At 40.5% G+C, this 18,881-nt stretch overlaps 1 protein-coding gene across 1 annotated transcript in view; it reads right to left on the reverse strand.

Moving 5' to 3' along the window:
- CAPN11 (calpain 11) overlaps nt 1-18,881 on the reverse strand; it is a 56,027-nt gene that overhangs the window by 15,240 nt on the left and 21,906 nt on the right. Inside the window, 17 exon segments of the mRNA XM_042475068.1 lie at nt 789-867; nt 1,002-1,070; nt 3,112-3,176; nt 3,323-3,380; nt 5,225-5,290; nt 6,232-6,271; nt 7,711-7,922; nt 8,458-8,469; nt 8,573-8,742; nt 9,079-9,239; nt 9,555-9,629; nt 10,118-10,203; nt 10,288-10,371; nt 13,338-13,478; nt 13,480-13,507; nt 14,149-14,282; nt 14,528-14,646. Of these exon segments, the coding sequence (XP_042331002.1) occupies nt 789-867; nt 1,002-1,070; nt 3,112-3,176; nt 3,323-3,380; nt 5,225-5,290; nt 6,232-6,271; nt 7,711-7,922; nt 8,458-8,469; nt 8,573-8,742; nt 9,079-9,239; nt 9,555-9,629; nt 10,118-10,203; nt 10,288-10,371; nt 13,338-13,478; nt 13,480-13,507; nt 14,149-14,282; nt 14,528-14,646 (1,599 nt within the window).

Here is an 18,881-nt window from a genome sequence, read left to right on the forward strand (position 1 = left end):
AATTAAACATGTTTATGCATATGAAAAACTCATCCAAATGTACTATATATACTCGTGTATAAGTCTAGAAATTTTAGGCAAAAAAATGACTCAAAAATTTGGGTCAACTTATCTATTGGTCAATGTAAATCCAGTACTTTAACTCTTATTAAAAAAAGGAACCACCCCCTTCTCTGAGTAGAGTGGCAAAAGGCAAGAGCTTAGCTCGTCCTAAGAGAACCTAAAAGAAGCACCAATCCCCTCTACTCTCTCATCCATCTAGGCTTTAGGGTAAGCACAAACAGTTATGCCTGCCAGAATTTTGTAAGTTCTTTGGTATCATTTTCCTTTGCTTCATCCTTTAGATCCTTTGTTACATGTCCCTCAGTTTTACCCGTGACTTATCCATTGGTCATATCAAAATCCATAATTTTGCCACCTCAAATCTGCCCTCAACCTATGCATGAGGTCAACTTATAGTTGAGTATATATTTTAGTCTCTTTGCATTAATGCAGAAGGGGGAAGAAAAAAACATACCTGATAACTGAATTGGGAAGAGAATGCTGAAACTGATAGATCCCTATTCCTATGATATTACTGGCTGTGCCTTCTGAGGTTCTGAAAGTATTAACCCTACTGATAAACTAGACCATGTTCTCACTCCTCAATGTGGAACAGAACATACGGCATTACACAAGGTATGTTTGGATTCAAAATCTGTACACAGCACAGTCAATGTATCATCTACTTCAGCTCCTAAACACTCCCAACAATGTAGCATTTTTATAACTTCCCCTTCAAAACGTACCAGCTGTTTCCAATGCCAGACGCATCTCATAGGAACTCATGGTGCCCGACTTATCCAGATCATGCTGACGAAATATGTTCTGTCATGACAAAGAAAAAAATGCTGACACTCTAATTCTTTCTCCCATTGTCCTTTGTGTACTCTCCCTCTCTCCCCCCCTCTCTTGAGTTGTATCAGTTGTGTCACTCACCCATGCCTCTCTCCCTTTCTTACCAGCCAACTCCTGACCTTGTTCCACAAGATCTGAAACTCCACAAGCCCCAAACGAGCACTGCCATCTTTCTAAAGATGAGAAGAGTCACGGAAAAAAACAAAACAAAAACGGAACAGAAAAAAGCTTACAATTCCTACATCTGAGGAAAAGATGATGGAACAGACGAGGTAGGCAGGACCTCCAGCTTCCTAATAACCACTGAAGGATAGAGAGGAAGTATGCAAAGTCCAAAAAGTAGTATTGGCTGGGATACAGGTTTATCATTCATTTCATTTCGAGTATTTATATCCTGCTCTTCTGCCACAAATTTCTTCAAGCTCAAAGATGTTTGGGTAATGGTGATGGAAGTGGCACCAGAAGCTAAAAGTGATAATGCTTTCTCACAGCCACTTACAAACATACAAATTGTTTGGCTTACAAACTGTTAATTGGACAGGTCAATTCCATCACCCTTCCATCCCAGAACCACTATGTAGGATACAAAAGACTTTGAGCAATCACTACATCTGTGTGCATGTCACATCAGAATGACTGCATTATGTAATGGATAGGTATTTGAACTGCAACTCCCATAATCCCTCACAATTGCCTATATGCTGGATAGCACTGTTGGAAGTTATAGGCCAAAAACATTTTTGTGCATTTTAGATGATGTTTTTCTTGTTTTAAACTAAATTTTTTGAGTGATGCATTGTTTTATTGCATGTAATCTAGATGTAACTGCTGTTTTAAGGTTGTAATCCTGCCTTGATCCATTGGGAGAGGCAGGAAATATAAATAAAATTTATCATCATCATCATCATCATCTGGAGTGCCATAACAATTATCCCACATCCATGCTATATATGGAACCTATGGCAAACGTGGCAGAGATGGCACACAACACCATTTCCCCTCGGCACACAGCAGGGAGAGAAGGAAGAAGAGGTAGAAGAGGAGTGTGCCTGTTCCCCCTCCTTCCCGACTCTCCCTCTCTGGACACAGCTGGAGGTCGGGAATGGCACGGAGGGGAGAAAGAGGAAGAGGCTTGCAGCTATTCCTCCCCCCCCCCCAGGCTTTTAGCTGTCTCTGGAAAAGAAGTCCTGCCCCAGAAGGCAGAAGACCTTTTAGTTTGGGCACTTGGCCCCTAAAAGGTTTTCCATCACTGCTGTATATATAATAAAGTGAAATAGAGTTGTGCAGAATGAATGACTGATTGCTTCAACTAACTCCCCATGACCAGCCAAGGCTTGTTAACAAGGCTACTTAGAATCCAGTGCTATCTGTGCCTATCTGAATGAAAGCACTGAAGTGTTTCACATCACAATAATCAGACAACTAGCTTCAATTAATGGCTTTACTCTGTTCTCTCACACACTGCTTTCTGTTCCCAAATGATCCATTCTGATCTTGTTGTGCTGATGCAGTGTTCCTTTAGAAAGATAAAGCATAAAACATGTAGCAGGTAGCATATTTGCTTAACTGGGCTTTGCTCTCACTTCTAGATCCCATTCTTTACATCCATTCTCTGCCCAATTTGTTTGTGCCTTCCTTAGACAGACACATGATAGTCCACTAGCTAAAATACCAAAATGGTCAAAATGGTCGTAAGTACAATGGGAAATTGTACTGGGAAATAGCATGGTTTCAGAATAGAATCTCTCTTCTTCACACACACACACACACACACACACACACGAGACACACTGGCATTAGTAAGAAATGCAAAATATTTTTCTGAGTAGAGGTTGAGGGATGAGCCAATATGGACTGGTTCCAACAATAGCTTAATAATTTGAACGTTCAACAGGTTTCTAACCAGTTTAGGTGTTGGGATAAACTACACACAGTTAGACTGCACGATAGCACACAACTGGCAAATAATGTTCTACAACTGAGTGGTTATCTCATAGAGTTTCCACTCTGCTTTATAAATAATGAGCAAAAGCACGTCAAAACATTGCAGTGCATTTAAGCTATGAGACTTAAGGAAAGACAACTGTCATCTCTTGCAAGGCTACTTGTTCTGGAAATCCTATCTTTGGATCAGATTTGTATTTCTTGGCTTTCTTTAGAGCAGGAAAATCCTCGTCAATTCCTCCTGAACTTATCCACATCAAGAAAGGATACATCCATCAGGTTGACCATGTTGCGGCAAGAATCTAAGCTGAACCCATCTGTCTTCAGATCTTTGTCTGGCATAAGGGGAAACAAGGAACAAGGATAATTATGAAGCTGTTTTCAAAATGACACACTGTTGGGGTATGTGCATGGAGAAGAAGGTGCAGAAGCTGTAATCATTATACACTATAGATCAGAGGACTAAATATGAAACACTTACGTCTTGCAATGACTCTGTTTAGGATTGTTCTGAGTTCAAAGACACTGATTTCCATGTCCTGGAGGAACAGACAGCAGATCATGTCATTTCTGATTGGTAATATGTATTGAGAATTTCACCGTCTTCCAAAAGCAGTTCAGTCGTTCCATAGCAGGACAATGTTCATGGTGACAGGAGGGGTGGGTTGATGACTTATACTCCAACTCTACCTCCACCCCCAATTTCCCAGGTTCTAGTAGAAACCATCAGGCAAGAATTTCTCATTTTGGACAGCCTCTGAATGTCTGTTAAAGCAATTATCTGATGTGAGGAACCAGCATTTTTTCCCTCTCAAAGATCAAGAGCCTTGCTTTTTTCTTTCCTGGAAACTTGCCAGGGATCAGCAGCCAATGGCTTGAAGCGTGGGACTAGACCATGGACCACCACATAAAGAAACACTGTATTGAAGGACAGCTCTGGATAACCTTGAAGAAAGCCATACCATGAAAATGGAAATGAAAATTTTATCTAAGAATCCGTCCATCCAGAAAGCTCCATTCCAGTTTGCCACCATCATCTTTGGGATGTCATGAGATCATAAATGATATGGTATTTCCATGCTACTCTATGTATTTACTGCATTTTCCTCCAACATTCTTCCAAAGAAGTTCAACAGTATAGTGACGGTGACAAAAAAACAAGGTTGTTTCCACTGAAAACATGGTGTACAAGGAGCTTGTGCCTTCTTTTAAAGGAGAGCTGCAGAATTCCCAGAAGTTTAGCCCTTCTCTAAAACGTATGACATGTTCCCTTTGCTTTAAAGGCCATCAGTAAAATTCTGATGCTGTGTAATTTGGGTGTGTGGTGGGAACATAGTAAAAATCCACCAGCAAATTGTTGGGGGAGGTAAATTTGGACCCTGAACTAGCCAATTCTGAACTGTCCCATTCCAATTCTAGGTGAAATATACAAGTCCTCACTACAGTACTCTGCATTTTATCCGTATCAGACTATAAGGTAGAATGAGGTTAGAAGGGCCACCTCCTTGCTGTCCTTCAGGCGGCAGGTGAAGATTTTTTGTTATTCAGACAGGTGTTCAGAATTTAGAGTTTTTAACAAATGACTATATTGTACACTGAAACTTCTAAAACTTTTACAGTGTATGTTTTTAATTTGGTCAATTGTTTAATTTAGTTTTAATGCTGATTTTTTTGTTTTATGATTTTAGTTGTAATATTTTTAATATGTAAGTCTGCAGTCTTGGGGGGGAAAGGAGGGATATCAATAAAGATAATAATGATGATGATGATGATCATATAGGTTGAGCCTCCTTTATCTGAAATGCAGAGGTGTTTTGGATTTCAGATTTTTCCAGATTTTGGAACATCTGCATATACATAATAAGATATCTTGCAAATGGGACCCAATGTCTAAACATGACATTTTTTTATGTTTCATATACACCTTATATAGAAAGCCTGAAAATAATTTTATACATACTATTTTAAATAATTTTGTGCATGAAACAAATTTTGTGTATGCTGAACCGCCAGAAAGCAAAGGTATCTCAGCTATCTATGTGGACAATTTTAAATTTTGGAGTATTATGGAATTTGGAATTCTGAACAATGGATACTCAATCTACAAGAAGGAGGAAGAGGAAAAAGAGGAGGAGGCAGCAGCATCAGAGGTTGTTGTTGAAAGAAAGTGACCTTAGGGTAGCCTTTCAGACCAGTCTTTGGTGAAGTTTATGTGCTGTATCCACTACAGCAAATTGGATCCAAAGGACTATGAGCCTGAAATGACTAAACACTTCTACATTAGCAATTGATATGTTGTATATTCACTGTACATTTTGACTATTCACTGTCTAGAACAACTGGTAGGGGAGAAATTCAGAGAATGTTGTATATCAGTACCCACCTCTCCTGCAAGCTGACGGAACATGTTCTTGAAGTTTTCATCCACATCATCCTCAGAGATTTCTTCCTAAGGAAATAAAAAACAGGAGGAGCAGATCAACTAACATTGGCCCGATTTAAACAGGCGCTATGAGGCGCCCCCGTCATGTGCAAGGGGTGGCGCTTTCAAATGCCCCTCGCACGTGACGGGGGCGTAAAAATGGTGGCGCCCTACACACATGGGCGCCGCCATTTTGACGTGACGGACGCCTAGTGTCCACACGTCTTGGCGCCTTTATGGCGCTGCAAGTGCACCATTGGCACCTTGCGGCGTCACAATGGCGCCACAAAAAGAACCCTCTTTTGTGGGTTCTTTTTGCTGTGCAAGGGAGCCGTGCGGTTTGTCCGCTGCGGCTCCCTCACACAGCAAACTAGGGCGGCAGCAGACCGCCCTTTTAGGCGGTCAGTATCCCACCATTGTTGAATTTATTCTAGAATCCCAGGTTTGAAATGAGATCAGCTCATAACTATATTTCATATATATCTATATCTCCTGCCTTTTCTCCAATGAACTCAGTTCAGCACAAATAGCTCTCCTCCTCCCCACTGTATCCTCGTAACAACTAAGTAAGTTGAGAGAGTCTGGCCCACGGTCAGGTAATAAGTTTACACTCTGGAATGGCCAGCTCCTGACTAACACACTATAACGCACTGGCTCTTGTGTTCGCTTCATCATTAGGTCACTTCTTTATACAATTTCCCCCTCTCTCCATTGGCTGAATCCTTACTTTAGTTCTATTTTCTTCTCCATCCTTCACTCAAAATTGTTTTCACCAGCTAGGATTACTTAAAATAAAGCTCTTCAGGAGGAAATAAACTAGTGGCAAAGCAATTTGTGAAGGGGAATATTTCCAGGTTTCTTTCAAAATATCAGTACACACTATAATTGCTAAAAGCATAAGTACAGAGTGGTAAAGGAAAAAAAAAAGGTGACACTTTAACAAAGCACCTCCTGGGTTGGGTTCTTACCTCATCTGGCAGATCTGCAGAGATTTCCTCGTCCAACTCCCTGAAGAAGAAAGACTATTGTTAGAAAGCTCTGTAGTAAGTATGTATGAAAGTCATTTGACAGAGATTGAAATTTTGAGGGAAAAACACCACTCTTGTTGTATCCCCAAAGGGTGCTCAACAATGGCTCTTTTAAATCTTGGAGAGAAGTGACCAGTGGGGTCCCATAGGGCTCTGTCTTGGGGCCAGTGCTATTCAACATCTTTATCAATGACTTGGATGACAGAATTGGGGGCATACTCATCAAATTTGAAGATGACAACAAATTAGGAGGAATAGCTAATACTCTAAAGGACAGGATCAAAATTCAAAATGACCTGAATAGACTAGAAAGCTGGGCCCAAGCTAACAAAATGAAATTGAACACAGAGAAATGTAAGGTACTGCACTTAGGGCGGAAAAATGAAATGCACAGATATAGAATGAGGGACACCTAGCTGAATAAAACTACATGTGAAAGGGATCTAGGAGTCCAAGTAGATCACAAGTTGAACATGAGTCAACAGTGTGATGTGGCAGTTAAAATTTTAGGTTGCATCAATAAACGTATAGTGTCTAGATCAAGAGAAGTAACAGTGCCACTCTATTCTGCTTTGGTCAGGCCCTACCTGGAATATTGTGTCCAGTTCTGGGCACCACAATTTAAAAAGGACATTGAGAAACTGGAGCGTGTCCAAAGGAGGGTGACTAAAATGGTGAAGGGTCTGGAAACCATGTCCTATGAGGAACGACTTAGGGAGCTGGGGATGTTTAGCCTGGAGAAAAGAAGGTTAAGTGGTGATATAATAGCCCTGTTCAAATATTTGAAGGGATGTCATATTGAGGAGGGAGCTGCTCCAGAGAACAGGAACTAGAACAATGGACGTAAACTACAGGAAAAGAGATTCCACCTCAACATTAGGAGGAACTTCTTGACAGTAAGGGCTGTTTGACAATGGAACACATTCCCTCAGAGTATAGTGGAGTCTTCTTCTTTGGAGGTCTTTAAGCAGAGGCTGGATGGCCATCTGTCGGGGATGCTTTGAGTGAGAGTTCCTGCATGGCAGGGGGTTGGACTGGATGGCCCTTGTGGTCTCTTCCAATTCTACGATTCTATGATCCCTTTCAATGAGTCTGAGGGGAGCCATCCATCTACCACATACAGTGGTATGTTATGGCATTCACTCAGGTATCTAAACATATAAAGTCACTTTAGATGATCAAGGCACTGAATAGTGCACAGTCAGGTGGCTTCCTAAACGTGCTTTTGAATATTTTGCCCACACCTACAACCCAAAAGAGTTTTCTCCACCTCCAACCAACTCTCCTCACCACAACAACACTCTTGATATTGGAGAACAGACGCACAGAAATCTCTGCAGAGTAGGCTTGAGAGATGCTCACGAATACCTTACAAAGAACTATAAATACTGGAATAACTCATACAAATCAGGAACTCACTCTATGTCAGATTGCTTTTCTGTGAAGACACGCAGGACGAAGTCTGCTTCCTTGTTAGGTTCGAAGGTAGAGGGCACTATGATGTATTCGCCAGGGGGCAAGCGAATGTGATTGCTTACTTCCCGCAGGTTGATAAAGGTTTCTGAGCGTGCCCGAGATTGGTTCCTCAAAAAGAAATCCTTCTTCATGTGGACATTCTGGCAGCCCTGTGCCTGGGAGATAAGCAGCAAGGTGTATGGTGCAGCCATACAAATGGGTCATCCCTGCACCCCAAAGATGACAAACAGCCAACACACTGCATGGATAGATACAAATACACCCAATAAAAGCCCAGAGATAAAATCATATAGATGGGGGATAAGTCTTGTGAACCAAAAAGTCCTTCATGATGAAGACACAGGAAAGTATCAGAACAAAAGAAAAACCCATCTGCCACTGCAATGTTGAAAAAACTTTAAATAAGGAAGTACTTTGACCTTTCCTTATGTTGCGTACTTGCTCTGGTTAATGACAGGGGATGGAGAATTTCTAGTGAGAACATATAAAACTTTGACTATCTTGGTTAATCATGGTTGTGGACAAAGTGTTGTTCCATATGCAAGAAGCTGTACACGCACTGGGACTATTTCTAATAATATGTTTTCCAGATTCCTTGCAGAGTGATTAAGGAAGAGAATAAATCTTTAGATCAATCCATTTCAGCTAGCTGTCACAGTTCAATAATGTTTTTCACTGCTCAAAACATACCTCCTCAGGAACCTACAAAAAGATGAGGGGAGGGGTGAGAAAGATAAAAATTAGAAATTAGCTTCTGTTAAATTTTGCTGGTGAAAAGCAACACCAAAAGACCTTGCAGGGTTACCTCATAGACAGCAAAGCCAATGGTGTGCATGTCCTCTCCAGCTCGGCGTGCTTTTCGGCGGTGTTTTTGCATCAAGGCCACTAAGGAAGTGCAAGCCACCTCATCGTCCTCGGGGTCATCATCCTCTTCTAAAAGCTTGATTTTGAACTGAGGATTAATCCAGAATGTTGCTGCAAGGAGAGAGGGAAGACTCCAGTTAGACAATATTATGAAAGCCATCATGGGTCTTGTACTGGAAGAAAGGCAAGGTACAAATAATATAAATAAATGATTGTATCACTAGAAATGAATGGGTTTTCCACAACTTTTGAGCCATCCAGAGAGATGCCACATTAGAAAATAGATACAATGCTTCTAAGACTTACACTGATGCAAGTTATAGCATGCAATTATGCATGATGTTCCCAATTTTAAAAATGTATACATTATGTAGAATACAAGGCTCAATAGTTCACCAGCAAAGAAAGAGAAAAGAGGTTGAGAAAGAATAGAAAACCAGGTATTACCTGGATGGTTCCTGCAGCCGCCAGCTGTACTGCCCCGGCGCCAGGAGCCTTCATACAGAGTGGTGTGCCATTTGCTTAACTCATCCTTGTTCAGAGCATCTGGGGTGAGGTTACAGATCTCCAGTCTGGAAAACTCACGCATAAAGTCTTGAAAAGACATCCTGCAGGGGCAAAAGATGGCAAAACCAAACAGAAAGGATGGTGAGGTCTGTGAGAAGGCACAAGAACAGAAGGGGACATGATGGTCACAATGCTTTCAAATGAAAAGAGAATAGCTACCATTACTACTCATGCACCATCTTTATGGTACAAACTCAAAAGGAGGTATAAGTATCTTTTAAAAAAATCTGTTGGCATCAATTATTTTTGAATTTACTGACACAGAGGTGAGAACGATAACCTTTCATATTTGTTGGCTTTTGCTCCTGCATGCACATGAATCATCAAGGAATTGTTCCATGAATCTAGGTACCTACCAGAATTCACCATCCTCCATTTTTAATTGCAGTTCTTCACTCTGATCGGGGTCCACTTCATTCCACTCAGAAGAGCTAAAATGGCAACCAAAAGGCTGTTATGCTGTGTTTTCCCCATACTACTCACTTCCAAATTTATCCAAGAATATCACTTTTAGGTAGCAACAAAAGGCTAGTTCAAAGAGCAATAATTCAGTGTTATAGCACCTGCTTTTCACTGAAAAAGGTCCTAGATTCAAAACCTAGTATCTGCAGGTAGGACAAGGAAACACTAATCTTAAACCCTAGAGAGTCACTGCCTGTTAGTACAGGTAAACTAAATTTGTTTGACTCAGTGTATGGCTTCTTACTTGATTTTTTCTTCATTTACTCAGGGCTACATGGGTGAACTTATTTAATCAAAAAGCATTTGTATTTGAAATGATACTGAAATAACTTTTTGTGATAGCTCATTTACACCTGCATTTGTGAATTACTTTTATGTGCCTGCACACAACAGGGCCCTTCTCAGATGCCGCAGGTGGGCATTTACTGAAGACACTGCAGTTCCTTGTCACACTCACCTATCACTCCAGGCTCCAGTCCACTCTACCTGACCCCAGGGGTTCCTTATACGGATGAGTGATTCTTGTCGGCCACGATATTCCACCTGTCAAAGTTGAGATATTAAGCAACCTGCAAACCTGGCTAAGCCTTTGAACAGTTCTCTACAACATTGTGAAGAGCAACTCACATTCTTGAATCCTGTGACAGAATAGGCATGACCCTTCACTAGCTTCTTGAAAGTGACTGCTTCCATATCAAATGCACTTGTGATCTGTAAAGAAAGAAAAGGTGACATTGGTTTGTAGGCTCTAAGTTCCCTCTCCCCATAAAAAAGCTCCCATTTCAGCTTCTTAAATTTCAGCAGAGTATAAGTCAACACTGAATGATTGAAATATCTACTAAACATAACTGATGTTAAGAATCCCTAAACTGAGTGTAAACTATACACCAATTTTAGTCTTTACAGAATTTTTAAATATGCAAATTCTATGAAGAAAATATGCTCCCAGCTAAAAAAAATTAGCTCTAGCCCATCCTCTCATAATATATTTGTGATGTGGATTTTATTCATTTTTCTTGCATGCTCCACACTGTCTTTCTGATTCTTCCAAAATGAATTGCAGGAGGGAAAAAACTTCTTTTAACTCACAAATCTATAGAAATCTATCCTTAGGGATCAATGCATTAACAGCCATGCCAGAGTATGGAAAATAAAAGAATTTGTTTTATTAGTAGAAAAGCTGATGTGTTCTGGTCTATGTATACAGTACTCTTAAGGCTTTTTTTTCAGGGGAGATATAAAATCATAAAAGAACAAATGTGTCACAGTTTGAGAGTTCTTAGCTCAGAAATTTTTGATTTCAAATAGCTAAGTTCAGTCTATAGCCAATGTACCAGTGTAATAATGATTTTGTGTAATGTGATCTGATGTATTTACATGTTGTCCTTTTATGATTTTATACAGCACCATGAAGAGCCAGCGTGGTATAGTGCTTTGAGCACTGGACTGTGACTCTGGAAGACCAGGATTCAAATCCTGACTCAGCCATGTAAATCCACTAGGTGACTTTGGGCAAGTCACACTCTCTCTGCCTCAGAGGAGCACAATGGCACCCCCCTTGAAGAAACTTGCCAAGAAAACCCTATGATAGGGTTGCCTTTGGTTTGCCATAAGTTGGAAAGGACTTTAAGGCACGCAACAACAACAAAAACAAATAGCACCCGTGACAAAAGCCTTAAGACTGCACAACAGGCCAAAATGCATTTGGCTTTTCTACTAATAAATCAATTGTTTTTTGAGCATCTTGAAATGCGTCTCTTTTCTTCTGTGGATTCTATTGGAGTTTCTGTTTCTTATGGGGAACAAAAGCAAATTGGGGGCAAATCTTGATTTGGTGTGTTTCTTCTTTACAACTTGGAACTATAGGATTTCTCTTGTTAGGCTGGTGTCTATTTGTATGCAATCCCTAGTATTATTTTTATCTACGCACATTAAAAAAAACATGGATAGGAAAACTGTAGAAGAGTTTGTAATGGGCAAATAATCAAGTTTAAGAGGGAATGACAATGGACGTTATCAAACGGGGCAAAATTGGAAGGTTAAAGTGGGGGCAATGCAGAGTCATCCAGGGTTCATGGGCATATTCGCAGCTGTTTTCCACACAAGGCAGAAGCCAGTCTGGAGTGAATCTAGGGTGAATGGGAGGTCAATCAGGAGAAAGTAAATTCGCAAAACTACCGGAGTTAGGAGTCCCTTTTGTTTGCAAACTACTCCTTTCACGTAATGCCAGCCATGTGGAAAGCAAGCCTCCCACGACTTCGTTTCCCAGGGTGCCTTTTCTTGCCAAAGAGGGAGAATTTAAAGGGACACATACACACACTTCCCTGGCTTTCCTCATCTTTTCTGCTTTCTTCTGGGAGAAGGCAGAGAGAAAGCCTTTGGCAGTAATGGAGGACATGCCCTGGAAAAGGAGGACATGGAATTAGGCAGGCTTCTGGCCGGAGCCTCCTCTTTCTCTTTCTCTCTTGTGTATCTGTGTCTGGTTTTGGAGCTTGAAAAGGAAGAGAGAGCACATTTTGGAAGTCCTCCTGGACAGGAGGAAGAAATGGAAGACATGTGCTGGAAAAGGAGGACATCTGGGAGGCTCACCCTCGCTGGAACCAGGAAAGTTTATGGACCTCTCTTTCTCTGACAGAGAGAGAGAGAGAGAGAGATGGCAGAGAGAGAGGTAAGTGGATAGATAGATAGACAGACAGATAGAGATAGATGGCAGAGAGACAGATGACAGAGATAGATAGGTACGGTAGGTGGATGGATGGATGACACACACAAACACACACACAGAAAGATGGGTGACAGACAGACAGACAGAGATCGATGGGACCTTGTTTGGTCATGAAACCCACTGGGTGACCTTGAGAAACTCACACTCTCTCAGCCCCAGAGGAAATAGGACTCATATGACTCTTGTGTGTAGGTGTGTGTCTTTGTGGTCTGCCTTCCTCAGACACAGCTTTTGGGGTTTTTGTGGCAAAGAGGCTTCCCTCCCTGGTTTACCCTCCCTCCCTGCAGCATGTGGGCGAGGCACTTGTGGAAGTGACAGTTTGGAGCATGCTCAGAACAGATGACACACACACACACACACAGAAGCAATGGGGATTTGTCCTCACCCATCTGATAGCCAAATTTGAATCTAACCCTAAATACTGTGTCTTTAAACCCTTGTTGTGCTCTTGCGTGTGATAATTATTAGCAAATGGGCTTGCTTTTCTGGAGTGGCTGCACTTTAACTATTTTTGGGATGACAGCACATAGGTCACTGTGTGATAATGTCCAATGTGTGTTTCCAGGATGTGTGTTTGGCAAATGTCCCAGGACATGATTAGTTAAGTGTGTATCTCAGATCAGAACATGACTGGCTCTTTGCACATAACAAAGCAACAATATTTAAAGAACACAATTAAAAACTCCAAGTAAAATGTAAGCGTGAATATTTGCCTGAAGAGTGATTTTCAGTACACCTTCTCACCACAAGGAGGCACTAGCCAAAAGTCTCTTCCTACAGCTTAACATAAGAAAAGGAAATCTATGGCGTAATATTTTCTGTCCCACATTATGATTTTCAGTTAATCTTTGGGCCCATTCTGCTGTTCTGCCGTGATTAAATCCCTGTACTGTTTATAACCATAACAGTTCTTCAAAAGCATTGACAAATGACTCCAGTATGAGGCACTTACATCAATGGAACAGCCAAGTAGGGACCCCCTTTCAAGAGCCTTACAAATTATCCTGGCAAGGTCACGAGGTGGCTTCTTAAGATCATACATTTCTGCCACACCACCTGTGAAGTCCTCAAAGCCTTCTGTGGTGCTGCCCCCCTGACAGGGCTTCATAAGAGCCATTCAACCTATATGACAGACAGAAGTGAGAAAGTTAGCTGGGTTAGAGTTTAGAAAAGGTATTTTTCCAGAGTAGTAATAGAGGAAGATGGTTGATGGCCATGCTGACAGAGAGATTCTGGCAGCTGTACTACGAAAAAGTGATTTTTCCAAGCTCTTAGGCAGATAGTATTATACTATGCCTACTGATCCCCAAAAAGCATGCCATGGAGTGGTGAATATGGGGATATTTTTGAAAAAGTGGGGAGGAGTAACAAAACAAGAACATGGCTTTCTGCAGGAAGTATGTAAAGGAGGGGAACCCACCACCCGCTCAAAGGGGATTATCACACGAGGCCCTTACCATGCTTAAATCTTTGCCCAAATGCTTCAGAAGCACGGAGGTGGGATAGCTGGTCGTGCTTTTGAAGCGTCGTTGAGACGTCCTGCTCTTCTCCAGTCGACTAGTCGTTTGTGGAGCAAAAATGGCTGCTCTGCGAATGATTCATGGACAAGAGAAGAGTGGGCCACCTCAATGATGCATCAGAAGTGCAACTGGCTATCCTACCTCTGAGCTGCTGAAGCGTTTGGGCAACGAATCCAGCACGATAAGTGCCTTGTGCGATAATTCCCAAACATTCTGCATAACATGAACTAAGGCAATACTCACTTAGCATATGCCTTTTCCAGTAGAGCACTCCAGAACTCCTGACATTCTGCTGAATGCACAAATACTAGCTCTCCATCTTTGGTTGGTAGTCGATCATCTACTACCACATCCACCCATTCACCAAACTGCCAGATCTGGGGAGACAAGAAACAAGAGAACAATGGGATGTGGCCCAGCATTGTTGATAATGATGAGGTAAAAGTAAGGTGGATGTTAGCGATGAATAGGGCATCCAGCTAAGCAACAGTCGTGTTTCCCAGCCAAGAATTTTCCTCTTTGTGGCTATACAGTTTCCATACCCCAGTTCCCTTCTATTGTTGAAAAAAGGACTATGAAACATTTCCTGGTGGAGAGGTGAATACCATTTCCTTGATCTTACCTGGAAGTGGAAGATGCCTGCATAGTCCTCCTGGAAGCTCTGACCATGGGGTACAACTCGGTGCAGAAGGTCCTCATTGAGAGTCAGGGAACCAATAGCAGCCAGCAGCCAACAGTCACCTGAAGATCAAGACCATAATATCTGGGTACCCAAATCACTATTCTGCTCCATGTGTTCAATAATGGCTCACTCCTCATGACATTTATATCATCACTTACCAGGCCATTCAGAAATCCTCTTTTGCTCTGAAACACATATATCTCAAAACATAGAAAAGTTACTTTTTGGATTGCAAGTCCTCAACCCACTGGCCATGCTAGCTGGGGGATTCTGAGAGATGTAATTCAAAAAGTAACTGTTCCAAGCTCTAATCCTAAAAAATAATCAACACAGAAGACACAGAACCTAGTGCAAATGTGTTCCTTAAAACTATTTATCTGACAAAACCATCAGAATCTATGAGAAACAATAATATTATCATCTTTATTCTATTATGATATCTAAAAACAGTGATGGACAATTTTTTAACTTGTGAATTCAGCATCCATAAAATGAAAGCAATGTACTTGTTGGCTCTTAAAAAACAAACAGTTTTTTTTTTTGAAAAAGTTACAAGAAAATTCCCCATTAGGCAGCATCTAATATCTGGCATTAAGCCCACTTTCAAATTAGTCAATTTTTAATTATATAATTCTTTTCTTTTGATTTCTGTTTTAAAGTATGCTTTTTGTATACAAGCCAAGAACAACATTTTAAAAAATGCTGTCTCTATCCATTTGATTCTGTTCTGTGTGAAACAGGGATGCCTGCTCAGCTTAAATTTTTGATATCATGCCCCTGTGGACTGATGAAAATGACTATATGCACTATTTAACCTCAGAACAAACCATCTAAAGGTTCTTTTTAGGATATCTGAGAGAAGAGGGAAATAGACAGCTAGCTGGATGCAAACCAACTTGCAGCAAAGCTCCAGATGCTCTCATCAATCAAAAGAATGTGGATTCATTCCCTCTCCCCCCAAACATAAACTAGGAGGCTGCATAGATGAAAGAATGAAGTTACCAAGAGGCAAATGGAAGTATAGGTTGGTATAAGGATATCACTTTTCATCAGGGATAAGGAGTCTGGTTCAATTAGGAATTCCACAGGTGCTGTTATTCCCCCTACAATGCTGTTGTGTGTGTGATGTATGCCTTCTAGTTGTTTTTGACTTATGTTGACTCTAAATGCAAACTATCATAGGGGTTTCTTAGCAAGTTTTGCTCAGAGGAGCAGCATTTAAACATTTTGGGTTTCATTTGGGATCATTTTAGTCCAGGTGGAGTGTGGTAACATGGGAGCTCAGAGGCGGCAAAACTTCATGAATCGAACACCAGCCAATAGGCTTATGTTGATAAGAGTACAGAGATAAAACTAGACTATGTTTATTTTTTATAAAACTTCTAACAGCTAGAGGGGTAGAGATTGCAGAAGAAAGAATACTGAGTGCATGGAGGGGACAGTTAATGATCTCTCTCCATGCTATGGAGAAAGCAAGAGAAGCTTCCATCCTATGATTAATTGCAGGAGTAATTTTGATATGGAAGCTATTGGAAGAATAATTGCTCACCTTCTCCCACAGTGACTACAATTTAGTTTTTTAAATGATTGAATTCACACAGTCAGCATTATCTCCAGCCAACAGTGATTAGGTCAAGAGAAAAAGTGTATGAAGCAGGAAGAATCAACCCTTGTGGACATCACAAAAAGAGAGCCAATGTTGCACAGTATTTAAAATATAAATAATAATAAATTTAACACATTCAACTTTTCCCATATTGGACCTTAGCAGTGCAGAAGTGCAGCCTATGAGCCACATGTGGCACCACAGGCTTGTCCTATCCTCCCCAGAAGCCTCCACCTGAAGCATGATCCGATGGGCACAGAATTTGGGGAAGACTTTGGATTATGAGAAGTGGGTAAATACTTGGAAAAGAACGAAATACACAGTCAATCAAGATCTAAAAGAAAATATTTACAAGATGACTTATAGGTGGCATCTATCCCCACAGAAAATAGCATTTATGCACAAAAACAGCAGTCCATATTGCTGGAAATGTGAAAATAAGATCGGATCATACTTTCACATGTGGTGGTCATGTAAAAAGGCAAAAGAATATTGGTTAAGAATATATAATGTAATTACCCTAGAATTAAAGATCCAAATTGCTTTCCTACCTGAAACTTTTTAATTAGGTATGATAAATGAGGACTTGAATAGGAACTATGGAAAATTACTCTTTAACCTATGCAAGAATTGTTTTTGCTAAATTTTGGAAATGTAAACAGACCCCATCAACAGAACAATGGCTTATCAAATCGTTAGAGGTGGATAGAATGACGTGCTGGATGAAAGAAAAGAATGAAGAACAGATAAGGAGAGATTGGGACATTTTCTATGTTTATTTGAAGAAAGAATGGAAGAACATTATTCTTGGTTAATATGTTAAAATCAACTGAAAAATTTCAATCAATCTCAGTTGGCTAAGGATGGTTATATCAAGTCAGGAGAGATTAAGGATTAAAGACGTTAAGGTCTGTCTGAGAGTTTATCTGATAAGGAAGCAACAGTAGCTAAGCAAGGTATCTCACAACTAGACAATATGTGTAATTATTAATGGACATAAAGGTGAAGGAAAGAGATAAAAATTCAATGGAAGGGTACGTTTATATATAAAGGTAAAGGTAAAACTGAGCTGTAAAACACTATTTAAAGATAAAACAAGTAGTAGGAAGTGCAATATATGTTATTTGTCTTTTAATCAAATGGTGTCTAGAGAGACTACGTTTTATGTTTAAAATCAGAAGAATTACAAGACTTGGATGGAAAACAATTTACCCAAAGCTGTAGTTGGGTAAAAAGAAGGAAATATTGTTTATATGTATCTGTCTAGAGGTGGTTTGACTGGGTGGGTGGGAAAGGTGGATGGGGTTATGTAGTGTATGTGTCTTAAAGTGTTGTGAAGTGACTGTGTTATGTTCTGTGAAAATGGTACAAAAATTATTATTAATAATAATAATAATAAAAAGAAGCCTCCACCTGAACTAAAATGACCCCAAATGAACCCAAAATGTTTAAATGCTGCTCCCAGAGATGCAGGTACAGTGGATTGCCTTAAAATACTCCTGTTTGAAATTATCCAGTCAGCGTATGGGCTGATTTTGAGTTGATGCAGCCTTCTGTGTACCCAACTAGGGCAAAAATGGGCCCCTTGCTGGCTGCACTTGCCTACCTCTGTTCTACTGAAAGGAGGCACTCTTTCACAGTACAAAATCACAGCACTATATTCCACTTTAACTGCCATACCAACATCCTCTGGAATCCTGAGTTTGTAGTTTGGTGAGGTACTAAAGCTCTCTGGCTTAGAATTCTAAATATCGCTCCCTTAACTGCAAATCCCAATAATATAACAGACGCTGCCAAGGCAGTTGAAACAAACATAGTGCTATTAACTGTATAGTATGAAAGAGTCTCAGGGCTTTTGCACTTTTAAGCACTTTTAGGAAGGCAATGGATTATTGATAACTGCAGTTTATCTCATGGCTGCAGCAGTGGGAAAAACCACGTCTGCCTTCAGAAAGAGACAAAGGCCTTATTAGCCTGTTTGGCACCTGATCATCCTAATGCTACCTCAGAACACAAAAAACCTTACTACAGTATTGTACTCTCATGGTAGCAATGCTAATGCCACAGGGCTCTTCACCCAAACACTCATCTTCTTGATAATTGAGACTTTCTAAAGGAGACTTGCCTGAAACAGTAAAGTTTGGAAATTTTCCTTTACTGGGGAATTCTGGGAATTGTAGTGCAAAAATAACTTAATCTCCTATATAAAGGATATTATATTATTTTTGTACTACAATTCTGAGAATTTCCCAGTACAGGAAAATTTCCAACTTGGCTATTTCAGGCATTTCAACAGGCTGCACAGCAAGAACCATTCTTTTCATAATACAGGCTCTACACACTTAACTGACTCTACATACAGTTAAAACAGCATAAAATAAGGGGGTCAATTTGGTTTTGATGCTGCAATGATTGACAGGACTTAGTTACCTCAGGTGACAGGGAATGGGAGAAAATTTGTCTCTCCTACAAGATGGCCTGGTGCTCTTCACATCACAGGCTTCCATTTTTTCCCTACAGTTTTCACATTCTGAGCTGTTTTGATTGTCACCCTTTCTTTCACTCATTTCATGCAGTCACCCACTGTGGGGAAGGACAGCAACTGCCTTTCTATCATTAAGGATTTTCCTCACTAATCTGAAGACCCTATGATGTTGCTGTTTTATGCAAGCATCTTTATTGCTTTAC

Source organism: Sceloporus undulatus, chromosome 1 (assembly GCF_019175285.1).
Source record: "Sceloporus undulatus isolate JIND9_A2432 ecotype Alabama chromosome 1, SceUnd_v1.1, whole genome shotgun sequence".
Classification (NCBI taxonomy): Eukaryota; Metazoa; Chordata; class Lepidosauria; order Squamata; family Phrynosomatidae; genus Sceloporus; species Sceloporus undulatus.